Consider the following 14380-nt stretch of genomic DNA (forward strand, 5'->3'; position numbering starts at 1 on the left):
CCCTCAGGGGCTCGGGGGCCCTGGGAGCCTACCCGCTGCACGGTTTTCTGAACCAGCTCCGCCTCTCCTGGCTCGTCAACTCTTGTCATCAGCCGCGGGCCCCTTCTGGGGTCCTGGGACCCTAGCAGAAGCGGAAAGGCAACATGACTGTAGCTGGGCGTCGTCTGCGATGCACACGCACCCCACAAACCCGTCACCGAGCCGTGCCACTTTGGATGGCGGGAGGCGAAGCCGCCCCAGCTGCCCGCATGCCAAGCCCACCCGTGTCCCGTTTACCCGCTGAAGCATCTCTCCTGTTTCTTCCTCCGAGCTCAAGGCTCTGTTGTCATCTGTCTTCTCTGTAGCGACCACGGGGTGGATGTGGGCCTCGTGCCTCTTCGTGAGCCTAGAAAGCGTGGCTGAGACCTTCAGGAAGCTCTCCGCAGAAAGGGATCCTTGGGACTCGGGTCTTTATCTTTGAATTTTCAGTATCCCGTTGGGACAATGGGACTTGCATAATGTAAGTATTTACTGAGCAAAATAACCACATGGAGACTTCTCTTTGAAAAGAAGCAGGAATTTGAGGACAGATAACTTTTCTGTCCCCTGATGTGGGGGGAATAAAAAGAACTTCGGCAAGAAGGAGGAATTCTTTCTCTTCTTTTTATCTTCCCGGGTTTGGCACCGCAGCGTGGGACTCGGTGTTGCAGTAAGAAACTCCCAGGGTTCGGTCCCGCCGCCGGCTGCTGGGGTGCCGGACTGGCCCCTGGAGGTGGGCCATCGGTGGAAAGGTGGCCTGCCCTTTGTTTAGTGCTCTTGGTACTGACAGCAAACAAGGACAGACGAGCGGTCTCTCTGCAGCATTACACGTTTCTCAGGTGAGATCGGAGGTGTCAAATGTGCCCTCTGCGGTCTGTCGGCTTCATCGCATCCCCGCAGCCGGCTTCACGGGACAGAATGCAACAGAAGACTCCCGTGGCCCCGAGGAAAACGTCGTAGAATAAATGTCGTAGAAACTTCCAGGCACCCACATGTGTTTTCAAAGGAAGTTCTCTGACTCATGTGATCTTTCCTTGGTGAGTTCCCAGCCTTGACACCCATGCTTGTAGGTAGACAATGCGGAGAGACCGCCGGACTTTCATAAACAGCCGAGAGCAATTTTGAAATGTTCCCCTTGTGGGAACAGGACGCACATTTGGTGACAGAAGGTCCCTTGTGCTTTGTTCTCTTCGATGTTTGGGTTGCCAGGAGAGTCTACTGTCTGGGTGCCTTTTTCCGTCCGTCGCACCACCCTCTGGATTTTCCAAAGCCTTGCACTTTCCAAGATGCCAGCGGATGTCGCCAGAATAAAGGGCACCCGGTAGCTCACCAAGGAGCTCACACCAGGTAGGATTGACGGTCCTCGGACACAGGTGGTGACCAGAGCTGAAGAAGGGATTCACCACCGCTTTTACACAAAGGATTTCACACTCCATCCGCTGATTATCGCTAATCTACAGCGTTACTCACCGCTCAGTTTTTTTTAAAAAAAATGATGGTGAGAGTCCTCAGTTGGATCGGGGTCTCTGCTTTCTCCCCCCACAGAATTGTGCCTCACAAAGGTCAGAAGGAACATTTTTACGTCGTCAGGAAGGGTGGATTTATTCTACTCTCTGACGTCCAAAGGAACTGTAATACGTCCACATTGTGAGCTTTCGTCGACACTGTCCTTAGGAAACCTCGGGGACCTCCTAGTGTCCTCTCCTTGAACCCCACGAATAGGAACAGTCTGTTCAGGTGCGAAGGATACAATGTTGCCTCCTCGTAACTGCTTCTCCACCACCGTCCCTCGATCCTCATCCTGCCTCTCAAGCAGTTAGCCTCCATGTCTTTCTTCCTGCACCTCATCACCCACAGAATATCTCACGTTGTCAATTTCGGTGACTGTTCCTCATCCCATTGGACTTCCTAGCTTGGTGGGAGGGGAAACAGAGATACAATTTATCTGTAAGAGGAAATAAAGCATGAACATTCTGGTTGGTTAGCAGGCATCGGAAATATATTTTATTTTATGATACATGCAAATTGGAAAAAAAAAAACAGAATCGCAGATTTCGAGTTGGAACGACCTTTCGTGATCAGACACTCTGGGTTTCCACTTATTCCTAGAATTTCTCCTGGAAGATAGTCCAGGTCTGGGTTGGAATCCGACTCCACAGGGCGATACGTCCGGCTCAGAATAACTTGGTTTTCCTTCCTTACACTGGGCAGCAAGCTCTTGTCTATGGTTTTCATATCGAAACTCCACCTGCTGTCAGAGGCCGAACACAGCACGTCTGTGTCCTCGGCGACATAAGCGATGCTGTGCGTCTTTTACGGAGCCACTGTGGCGGCTGATTTTAGCAAAATTGCGATAAACAGGAAGAAGCGACATGTGGCTGTTTATATCTCCGGGGTAGAATGACAGTTCTTGCGTGACTCTGTATACAGAATCCTGTCATACGGTGCAAACCTCTCTTTCTTTAAAACGAGGTAACTGAACCTAGAGAGACGAGGCTGCCGGCTACGAAGACAAAGCTGGTCACCTCACTCACCTGACGGTCCGGTCCGTCTGCTACGTCTCCTGAGGAAAGTTAGTTTGCATTTGTTCAGCCAGGGATGGCGTGCACGTCCTCTGATCTCGGAGTAGCAAGGAGTCAAGCAAAGCAAACAGACCACACCGTGAAATCTCAGGAGGCTGAGCTCCAGTCCTCGTTTCTCCATCTCCTATTTGTTTGCCTTTCTGTTGGGCTTGTTGCTGGCTTCTGAGACTATACGCAGGCTCAGCGGCAAAAAGGACCGCAGAGGTACTGAGCAATTTTTTTTGGTCATTGGATTAATGAATTATAAATTTCCCACAAGCTCATACAGTATATGCATCCTGTTTAATCAGCTCCGATACGGCGCTTTCTTCGAAATGGGGGCGGTGGCCATTGCCGGCCCCCACAATCGTATGCAAGCTCTCAAAGAGGGGGAAGCTCGGATATAAGCCCCGAATCTAGAATCAAGCAGACTGGGAAGTGCACGCTATAGGCTTCTGGTGTGTTACTCGTTTAACTATGCATTAAAATGAATACATAAAACTTTATTTAAAGCGTGAAGTAGCCATTGCTACTTCCCGACAATTAGTGACAGACCGTCATGTCGAACACACTTTCATTTCTTCCGAAGTTTGCGAAAATTTTCAAGCATACAGAAGATGGCAAGGATGTGTGTATTAATGTGTGTTTTACCTGTCAGCTGTATATCACGATGAATATTCTATTTCTCTGTTTTTAAACTATCCGTTTCCATTCTTCCATCAACACCAATATCTCATCATTTTGCTGCCTTTAAATTGTTACATCACTGCTTTTTTTAAAAATTTCTAAAACGTTGATAACACTTAGAGTCCTGTAGGTATCACCACAATCAAGACACAAGACAGGGTTTGGCAAACTGGCTGAGAGACCATGTCTGGCCCTTGGACGCTTTTCTAGGGTCACTGTAACACCTGATCATTAATTTCAAACCCTAAATTGTTTATCTTCTGACCCTTTGCAGAATATATATGATGGTAGTTGTAGATCTTAATGTATGTTTTCTATCAAAGCAAGATATTTCCTTTCTAGTTATGCTTTGCTGAACATCTTTATCACGAATACATTAAATTTTGCCAGATGCATTTTCTGCAACGACTGAGAAGTGTTCAGTGTTCCTTGTGTTATTTTTGTCTAAATTTCATTAGAATAATTCTTGCCTCTTAAATGTTCCTTCCTCTTATATTGTTGTAAATGTTTGGTTCACACTGGTATTCTTCCTTTCTTAAATGTACGGTAGAATTCACAAGGAAGCAACTGTACCTAAAACCTTGTTAGAAGATTTGTACCTATAAATTCCCTTTCTTAAGTAACTATAGGACAAGCCAGGTTACGCTATGTCCTCGTGAATCACTTTAGACATCTGTGTCTTTCAGGGAGAATATTGAACCCACTGGAGTTGTGAAATTTCATTTATTTGTTATCTTTTAAAAATCTGTATAATCTGTATCGATGGCCCTCCTCTTATTTCTAATATTGATCATGTGCATCTTTATTTATTTCCTGATTATCATTCTAGCTAGTATATAATCAACTTTGACTATTTCAGTCCATCTAGATTCAGTTTTCATTGATTTTCTCCTCTCAAGATCTATGTTTTAAAATTCATTGATTACTGCTGCCGACTATTTTAGTTTCTTTCTCCTGCCTGTTTTGAACTTAACTTCCTCTTTTTATCATAATGTCATAATTAAAGCTGAGATCACTGGGTTGAGAAACTTAGTCTTTTCTCGTAAAATATTTAGACCTATGAAGTCCACTCCAAGTACTCTGTTAGCTACATCACAGATGTTTTTGGTTATATTTTCATTTTCAACCAATCCAAAATATTTTCTTGTTTTAAATTTTATTTATTTTATTTTATCTTTCTCATTAGCATGCACCCCCTCTGGTGTCTCTTCCACCTGCACCAATGTCTTGTTGACCGAGGGTTATTGGAAATGCACCGTTTAATGGCAGAATAGTTGGCATTTTCCAGATGCATTTCACAGTCGATGTGTTGTTTATCATGTCGCCATAGAACACACTTTGTATGATTTCACCTGGCGTGAGTATTTGAGATTTCCTTCGTGGTCCACACCTTAGCCTATCTTGGTACGTGTTCCACACGGAGTTGAAAAAATGTGTGGTCTGCTGTTGTCGACTTGTTAACGGTGTTATTGGGGACTTCCGGAGCCTTGGTGACTGCTGCCTACTGCTTTAGTTGGTTACAGAAAGAAATAAAGTTTCTAACTGTAACGGTAACTTTATTTGTTATTTCAGTTCTAAGAATGATAGCATCTTGCATTATCAGATGATTTGGTTAGTTGTATCCACATGTAGTATTGTTCTGTCTTCTCAGTGAATTGACCTCATCAGCGTTACATGGTAACCCTTTACATACCTAGTAACGTTTCTTCCGAAATATATCTGCTCATATTAATATGGCCCCTCGAGCTTTCTCTTCATTAGTGTCTCATGGTATCTTTACTATGTCTTTACATTTAACCTACGGATGAATTATGAGATAGTTGTGATTTGCGTTTTTATCTTGTAAGGCCGTCTGTCTTTCAATCATTGTGTTCAGAGCACACATTTTACTCAATGTAGTTGTTGATGAGGGTGGATTTAAAATCCATTTCATAATGCTCCCTTTTCTTATTGGCTCCATCTGTTCCTTGTTGCATTAAAAAATTTGTTTTCTGCCTATTCACGAATAGAGTATTTTTTATAACTCCATGCTTATTTACATTTCTAGCTCTTTATTAATATTCTTAAACTATTTGAAAAGACTTTCATAGGATTATGAAATTTTAATTTATCACTGTCTTCAAATAATATTATTTTGTTTTACATGTAGTAAAACCTTGTAATATTATGTTACAAATTTCACTCTTTCATCTGTGCTAATGTTGTTATATATTTTACTTTTATATATGTTGCATGCTTTATAAACCACAATAAATTGGTATTGTTTTATCTTTAGGCAGTCAGTTAAATATTTAAGTAATTCAATTAAAAATATTTTTTGACATTTATTTTTACTTTAGCCATTTCCAGATTTAGATTTTCATTTATTTTTATAAACCTAAGTTTCTGTTTGGAATCACATAACTTTTGCCCACAAATATCCCTTTAGCATTTCTTGTAGCATGGGTATTATGGCAACAATTTTTCATTGTCTAAAAAGTGTCTTTTGTTCATCTTTGTTTATTAGAACTATGTCCTCTGTGTATAGAATTCTGGGTTGACATTTTTTTCTTTCAGCACTTCAGTGACGTCACTCTGTCTTACATAGTTTAAGACAAGTTTGATGTTGGTCTTATATTATTCCTTTGTATGCAGTCTGTCTTTTATTTATTTACTTTTTGATATTTTGTTCAGATAGAGTGGGGGAGAGAGAGAGAGAGAGAGAGAGAGAGAGAAACATCGATGTGAAAGGGACATGTTGAGTGGTCGCCACCCTCACAACCCAACCAGGGCCGGGGACAAACTGCAACCGAGGTACATGCCCTTAGCGGGAACTGAACCCAGGTCTCCCCAGACCGCAGGCCGATGCTCTAACTGCTGAGCCACACCGGCCAGGGCTGTCTTTTATTTTTATCTGACCCACTCCAATGCCTTCAGTACTTTTTCTTATCTTTTTGAAAACAGTGTAAACATGATGAATCATGCGGTGTGTGTGCTGTGTTTTGAGGTTCTAGATTCTACTTGTGCAGAAGACTAGGCAAAAACACATGGCATTTCTGCCTGAAAATGGACATGAATCTTCTGCTAGAACATTAGCGCAAGAATGTGAGGCCATATCGTCAGGAGCTGAGCTGGGTTTGGGGTCTTTGCTGCTTCAGTTTCAAGGCACCATATACGTCTGCTTAGAGTGGTGGTGTGGACTCCATTCTGTGTCCCCCTCAAATCATATGTTGAAAGCCCGGCTCCCAGTGTGCATGTGTTTGGAGGTAGGGCCTTTGGGAGGAATTCGGTTTTGAGAGTAGAGCCCTCATGAATAGGGTGTGAGCTCTCCGAAGGAGGGGTCAGAGAGTGAGCTCGCCCTCTGTGTGAAGGTACGAGCACGAGTCAGCGGTCTGCCGCGTGCAAGACGGCTCTCACCAGCACGGGGCCAGGCTGATCCCCCGAGCTCAGACTTCAGCCCCCAGAACTGGGATAAATAAACTTCTGTTTTTATAAGACACCCAGTCAAGGATACTTCGTTACAACATCTGACATGACCGAGAGGGGTCGGGAAGAGGGAAATAGCACTCCTGTTCCAGGCAGAGCCTCTGACTCCTCTGGTGCACCGACGCCGCGGGGGTGGAGGGGGTCTCTATCCATGCGTCCGCACTCCTCCAGCCGTTAGTGGGTTCCGCCCGGGACCTGCGTCTGTTGGCCTGGTGAGGGAGCAGCAGGAAGACTTTGCTGTTCCGGTCTAGGGTCAGACTTGGGTAGGCCTACGCCTGGACGCTGGGGATGGAGTTTCTCAATGATCCGCACCTTCCCTCTCGTGGCAGAACGTCTTTGCCAGTCCTGGGCAGACGAGAGTTGCTTGACCTTCCCCCTTTGACAGGAACTCTAATGATACTGGTGCGTATCCTAGGCCCGGGGTGTGTCCTGCTTTTCCAATAGGACCAAGGCGTTCTGACCCTTCAGGGACAGGAGCCTGGGTAGGGCCTCATGCACCCCCATCCCCAGATCGGCCCCTGGAGCAGAGGGTGGGTCTGTGGAAGGGGGAGTAAGGGCAGATTCCCCTGGTGCCTGTGACCCAGGGGTTTCACCCTGTCGGGTACACACTCGGCCTGTAGCGGTTTGTGTAAAACCTCTTTGAATCTCCTCACTCCTGCCGAATGCCCTCCCACCCTCCTCTGCCGCGGACGACCTGGTCCTCACACTGCGACTCCCTTTGGAGAAACCCAGCTCTCCTTCCCAGTGCGCGCTCCTGGGTGTCTCATCTCTTTCCTGGGCTCGTGACAAGTTACGGTTTTATAGTTCCCGTGACGTGTTCTTGCTTGTAGTGTCCGACAGATGTGAAAATCTGCGCTCCACATTTGGCTTTCCATGCTATCATTCTTCTAAGAATCTTACCGTTGTCTTGCATTCCTGTATCTATTCTTTCATATTTCCCGATTCTTTTAATATTACCTGGTTCTAGATACTCTGACGCGTCCTTCTTATCATCAGGTTATAAAAACAGACGTATCAAATGTCAATGAGATTATGGAAATAGGATAATGATATACAGTGATATTTTACAAGGACTGCCATGGATTTAAAAGAACAAAACCACCTCCTATTAAAAATATGACCATAGTAAAGGAAAGGGATCCCCCCCCCCCAGTTGTAGCTTTAAAGGTAACATTATGTGAAGCACCACGAGTGTGACCGTTGCCTCTTGTGCAAGCAGGTCCCCCAGGAGCTCACTGCTTGTAACAGCCCAGCAAGGTACCCTGTGTCGAGCCAGACACACCTACTAGATACATTGTTTTTTATTTGGGATGGAGAATGTCTTAAAGTACTTGTTTCCAAGTAAATGTTGATATTTTTTATGAAAAAAAAAATAAATAACGAAAGAGGAATTACAGTTTGGTTAAAAAATTGCACATTCTTATGACTTTTTCGAATGCTAGCGAAAAGAACGCGAAGATGCCCGGACAGTATTCTCTGCCGTTAGTGGAGAGCGCAGACGGTCCGGGAATCTGGCTGGGACTCAGGAGCATGACCTCCAGGGACAGAGGTTACAGTAGGGCAACTAGACGGTCTCTGACAGATCCAAGCGTCTATCATTCTTAAGTTGTAACTCTGTTTTTAGTAAATCGATTGCAAAGTCCGCTGACCACGCACCTTTTTTGTAATTACAGGTTTTATCTGGGGAGAAATAAAGCAAATGTGGGATGGCGGACTTCAAGACTACATTCACGACTGGTGGAATCTCATGGACTTCGTGATGAACTCCCTATACTTAGCAACAATCTCCTTGAAAATCGTCGCGTTTGTGAAGGTAACTATGGCTTCTGTTGTTGGCGACACAGAAATTCTGATACGTGTTGATATACCTTCGATTGCTTTCAATGTTATTCCTATCGTTACTTAGAGTGTTATTTATCTACGTGATATTCATGAGCTCATGACCTCATCGACAGAAAGATATAAACTACATAGACGATGCATAACGTATCATCGTAATACAAATGTAATGGACACTTAGAAGCTGTCAACCAATTTCCTTGTGTCTAAACTGAATGATGCCCCCAAAGCATACACAATAACTGAAAGGTTAAAGTTGGTGGTTTGTGGGGTGCAAGCATGCCAAATAGCAATCTCAGATGGTGAATAAGGGGAAATTGGGTTTATTTAAAAAGAAGGGGCCCTGTCCGGTTTGGCTCAGCGGTTAGAGCACTGGCCCATGGACCAGAGAGTCCCGGGTTCGGTTCCCGCTAAGAGCACGTACCTCAGTTGCAGTTTGTCCCCGGCCCTGGTTGGGGTTGTGTGGGTGGCAGCCACTCGATGTGTCCCTTTCACGTTGATGTTTCTCTCTCTTCCTCCCTTTCTCCTTCTTTCTCTATCTAAAGATGAATGCAAAAAGTGTCCTCGGGTGAGGATGGATGGATGAATGAATGAATGAATGAATGAATGAATGAATGAATGAATAAATAAATAAATAAAGAGAAGGGGATGGGAGATGGGACTACCCAAAGGGAAGGGCTACCCAGACCCAGCTCCGGGCCATGGGGTGTGGGGTGGATGATGGCAGCCCCTAGGAGCTGGGGTTTTGATTTATCTGCGTCCACTGGTGGGAAGCTTTTGTCCTCAGTGGGTTTTGGGGTCTGGGTTGGTGGGTTTGGGCAGGGGGCTGGGTCTACAGGAATGTGGGTGTGCGAAGGGGTGCTTCCTGGTGTCCAGAGGCATCTCTTGTCCTGCAAGTTCTCCCGTGGCGGGAGGTTTGGTCTTTGCTCTCCTGGGGCAGGAAGACTTGCAAAAATGGCCCTTAGGAATCCTATTGCCCCGTAAACCTAACATTTCCCTCCTCTTTCTGTTGGTTCGTAATTATTCTTATGGAATCGGGGTGGAGGTCTCTTTCTTCTGTAGCTGTTTCCTGCTGGGCTGTGGGTGTAGAGCTGCCCCTAAGCCATGTTAGTGTGTCAGGGATTGGGGACTAAGGGGGGGGGGAGCTCTGCAGGCCCTGGTCAGGGCTGTCCGCGTGTCCACGATCATATCGGCTTCGGAGAACGGCAAGCAGAGTGCAGACGGGCTTCCAAAGTGAGATCAGTTGTGTAAACAGTTAATCGGGTGTTTAATGAGGAATGTGCCCGTGGAAACCGGGGAAAGCCAGTTTCTGCGTCTGCAAGACTATCCGTGAAGAAGCTTCAGGTTTCTTTGCTGGAGGAAAACAAGCCATGACAAACCGCACAACATCTGATGCTCGGGTAAACGCTGTAGGATCAACATTGCATTTTTTAAAAATTCCAAGTCAAAGGACAGGAAAGTAAAAAAGGAAACAGTTTGAACGATTGAAGACAATTAGAAGAATGCAGGAACCAGTAATTCACAGCTAAAATCAAAATTTTCAACTTTAAAGACATTCACAATCGGGCATTGTGATGCTCATTGAAACACATTCTCTCCCTAAAATCACCCTTATTTTTATTAAAGGGACTGCATTTGGTCTGGTTTTAATTCGGCCAGATTATTTGTATAAACATAACAAGGATAATCAATGGATCAGCTTTCTCAAATTTGCTTGGCTGGAATGCCATTTGTTCAAAAGGAACCTTTAGATTGAGCTCTATGAGAGCAGTCAGCCCGTCGGGGCGAGAAGCCAACCCTCACAGCGGCCCTCGGGCTGTGCCTTGGAACACCTGCAGATCTGGGTCATGTCCTCAAGCCCTTGAGGTTCCCAACGTGTTGAGGTCCCTTCTCTGCCATCTTCCAAGACAGCGACCTTCGTCCTTAACTGGAAAGACGGCCGTGAACCACCGGCCAAGCACGGTAACAGGCCATTCCCCGCAAGTGGCTTCTGATGGGCTTTGCTCCCTCTTGAGTGAATGAATCCCAATTCCTAAGGCTTTTTGGTGACATCCAGAGTCCAGACATGTCTCCCTTGACCATGACACTCTAGTCAAAGACTCGGTTCACAAAACCACAATTGGAGCCTGGTTTCATGAGTTCTATGTTAAAGAGAACAGATTCCTATTGCATTTGTGCAAATACGCATATTGTCATGGAAATAACAATCACTCATCGAGAGTTGCCAAGTTCTGCAGGGATTAGGTAGGGAGGAAAATATAAACCCTTCAATATTGCTTGAGGATGTAATTTGCCAAATTGTTGTAGGGAAATAAAAACAGGCTTCTCTAAATCTGGAAAACAAAAAGATTTGTTCATGCATCCAGTTATTTTATATTTCAAAGAGATGAACTGCTTAGATGTCTGTAATCTAGAGTAAATCAGACTCCTTCTCACGAACCTTTCCAAAGATGTAACATATTTGCAAATGCATCAGAGTAAGACAGTGGCTGCCTATAAATGATCAAATGTAAAATGATGTGGTTATAGACTTGATTATAATACAATCGATAAAGAACTCTGCTTTTCTATAAGATATAATACTCCGAGATAACAGTTTCTTGGTAAATAATAATTATGAAATGATACAAAAGAACAATACAAAGTTTACGTTTTCAGATTCAGTACACAATTTCAATGCATATCGAACAAATTGCATAGGCCAGATTCTAAAACACATGGCTCCTTGGAAGTGTGCACTGAACACTGAAGCAATTCACCAACACCCCACTTGGGGCCCACAGACACCTGCAGCACCACTGCGGAGGCCCCCAGGGACCCTCACTCTCGCCTTGCACAGAGTCTCTGACAGGACACCTGCCAGCCGATAGTTTCCTGTTTGAACATGGCTTTGAATCTTTGTAAGTTCCTTCCTAGAGCAGACTGAATTTTCCAGAACACCCATTTCAATTAAAATGTATGTACATACGTAGAGCATAGTTATTATGACTAATTTTTATTTGGCAAAGCTCCTCGTGTAATTTCAAGTCTGTTAAAGAGGACTGACTAGTTTTAAAATTTTTATAAGGAGAGAGAATAAATCCTTGAAGTATGCCTGGGTCCATAGGAATAAAGTCCTTTCTCACTTAAAGGACTTTTAATATTTAAACTGTGGGAAGATTATCAAATATACTTAACCAAAAGAACATGGCATAAACGCTTTATGAATTGACATAAAACAAACACATATTTTATGGTGATAACTCTGAAAGACATCAAACTTAAACTGGTTTTAGTAACAAGTATCTTGTCCAGATTACAGGCTCCTGCTCACCCTACATGCGTGTTTAATCTCTTTAGCCAATAAAAGAGCATCCCGTAGTAATGCCGTCGGCGGCAGGGAACACACCACCTGTAATACACAGCGAGGAATGTACCACATAAAGACCATACACATAATCTGAATTCCTAATTTTTGTCAAGTTTCAGCACTTTGGGAGGAATGTGTGTGGGGGCTGCAGGGGCTGGTCCCCAGCAAGACCCAGCCCAGTTCCGACAATCAGGTGGTTAATCTTTCCATGAGGTCCAGGAGCCCGGACAGCATTCCCGGGGTGAATGCAGAGGCACACACCTCCCAGCCAGGGCAGAGCGGGCTTTTCTTGTTTTCTTGTTGTTGTTGTTGTTTTGTGTGTGGTACGTGCTCCTAGTGGGCACTGAACCCGGGACTCTCTGGTCCGCAGGCCGACGCTCTACCGCTGAGCCAAACTGGCCAGGGCGAGCTTTTCTTTCATCAGAACACAGCAACCACAACTAATTGCAAAGGATGATTCATGTTTCTTGTAACCACAGCTGTCCGCCACCATGATTAGTTCTCCGATCTACTCTCTCCCGTCGCTTGTCCCTTTCAGAGGTGTTTACCTGTGTCCTGACCAGGGGATTAGCCAGGTGCCCTCGGAGTGGACTCACCCACTCAGGCAGGGGACTCAACTCCACGCTGAGCCAACAAGCAGGAGAAAGGGGACCCTTCTGACGTGTGGGGTGATCAGACCCTGACAGCAGGCCCTGTCACCCAGGTGTGTCCTGGGAAGTCATGTGGGCGGGGACCCATGTCCAGAGAGCAGGTTTACCTTCCACGTCAGCGTCGATGAGGCTTGTTCTGATGAAGGGTTTGCTCCGCAGCTGACAGGGGGGTTCTCCCACAGGATATCGAGGGCAAGAGAAAGTGTAGTAGAAGGAATCTGAGGTCCCCCAGAGAGAAACCAGGTGGAACCAGGAGGACTGGGGCTGGACTGTGTTTCTATAAATGTAACAGCCATTATTAGAGTAACTCATTGTCAATCCTGGTCTCATAAAAATACGTAAATATGTTTCTATACCTTATGCCTCCTATTGTCAAAATCATATAATCTCTCTCCAGCTTAATTTGAACTTTTAACTTTTAGAAACCTCGATTTCCAACGATTACCATAAGAATAAATATGATATTTATGAACATGTTTTAAACATTTTACTTTTAAGAAACACACTTTCAACAAAGCTCATCACATTACTAGCTCCAAATTTACTTTCCAGTAAACATTCAAAAGCAGATACAGTTAAGACTTAACTAGCAATCAATGTTTCCATATTTCGTGTTATTTCAAAACATCTAAATAATCAATCGCTTTGATCGAAATTCATTCATTTAGAAAAGAATGGCTGAAGTAAATTAAATTGATCTGTTCCCTTTTGATAGAAATAATTCCAACTCCAAGGATGGGAGAAAAAAATAAGACATTAGTTTCCTCTTGAGAGGTTTTGTAAAATCATCACTTTCCCTTTTGGTTCGGCATCTAGTTCATTTAGCCCTAAATTCATATTACCGTTCTGGAAAAAGCATATTTGGGCACCACTGATTTTTTTTAAAACGCTGCTTCTATCAGGAAAATTGGGGCAGATTTGATTAGCAAAGACATGCACCGTCCGGTAAGACTCCCAAGCTGGATGTGGACAGGTTCAGATTCAGACAGACGTCGATGAGCTGCTCCTGACATTTGCACAGAAGCGTCACTCCCAGGGAGGAGACGACTTCGTTGGGTGAGGTTAAGCACAAATAAAGTAGCCCCAGGTCCCCACAGGGGCCTTAGTGGCTTGGCTTTTTATGATCATTGCAATTCCGCCCAAACTAGCAGTGAGAAGGAGGGACACACCCTGGGAGCAACCCTATGCTTGCTTTCGGTTTGTCTTCTAAATCCGATTCTGGTTTCCCGTAATTCTTTTTAAGGCGACCTGGCTTTCTGCAGCAGAAACACACTCCTCCACAGTTTCCCAGCAGAACTCACTCAGCAATCCCAGAAGCCAGGAGGCATATTAATTGGAAGAGGTCAGAATCACCAGCACTATATTCTTTAACAGTAAATGAAATTAATTTGCAAACCCACCAGGGTCCCCGAGAAAGGAACCTATACAACCTCTGTTCCCCTCTTTCTGGTTGACGTTGTTATTATTTAATTGACCTGTGTTCCTTCCAGGAGCTTCTAATTTGCAATCAAGAGAAGCTTCCTGCTTATTCAGTTTTAATTTCTAAAGCCATGTTTCCTAATTTGTATGCCAAAAAAAAAAAAAAAACTGACGTGGGCACCAAAAAAGTCACATTTTAGCCATCTTAAGTCGATATCACTTCTAGTTAAATCTTCCCATTTCTGTACATTGAGTGTTAATGGAAGCTGGGAGTTTCTGGCCTTGAGGGCAGAATTTCCCATGTTGATTTTAGTTTTATTTTGAGATCTGCAGAGGCAGAATCAACCTCCAGGTATACAATGTCCTGGGTTGAGGCTTGCTGCCTGTGTGTT

At 44.5% G+C, this 14380-nt stretch overlaps 1 protein-coding gene across 1 annotated transcript in view; it reads left to right on the forward strand.

Annotated features, from left to right (window-relative positions):
- Nucleotides 1-14380, forward strand: part of TRPC4 (transient receptor potential cation channel subfamily C member 4) — a 178486-nt gene that overhangs the window by 112086 nt on the left and 52020 nt on the right. Inside the window, exon 4 of the mRNA XM_036250161.1 lies at nucleotides 8405-8544. Coding sequence (XP_036106054.1) covers nucleotides 8405-8544 — 140 coding nt within the window. The remainder of the gene's footprint in view (nucleotides 1-8404; nucleotides 8545-14380) is intronic.

The sequence above is a fragment of the Molossus molossus genome, unplaced genomic scaffold, assembly GCF_014108415.1.
Source record: "Molossus molossus isolate mMolMol1 unplaced genomic scaffold, mMolMol1.p scaffold_m16_p_9, whole genome shotgun sequence".
In the NCBI taxonomy this organism is placed as follows: domain Eukaryota; kingdom Metazoa; phylum Chordata; class Mammalia; order Chiroptera; family Molossidae; genus Molossus; species Molossus molossus.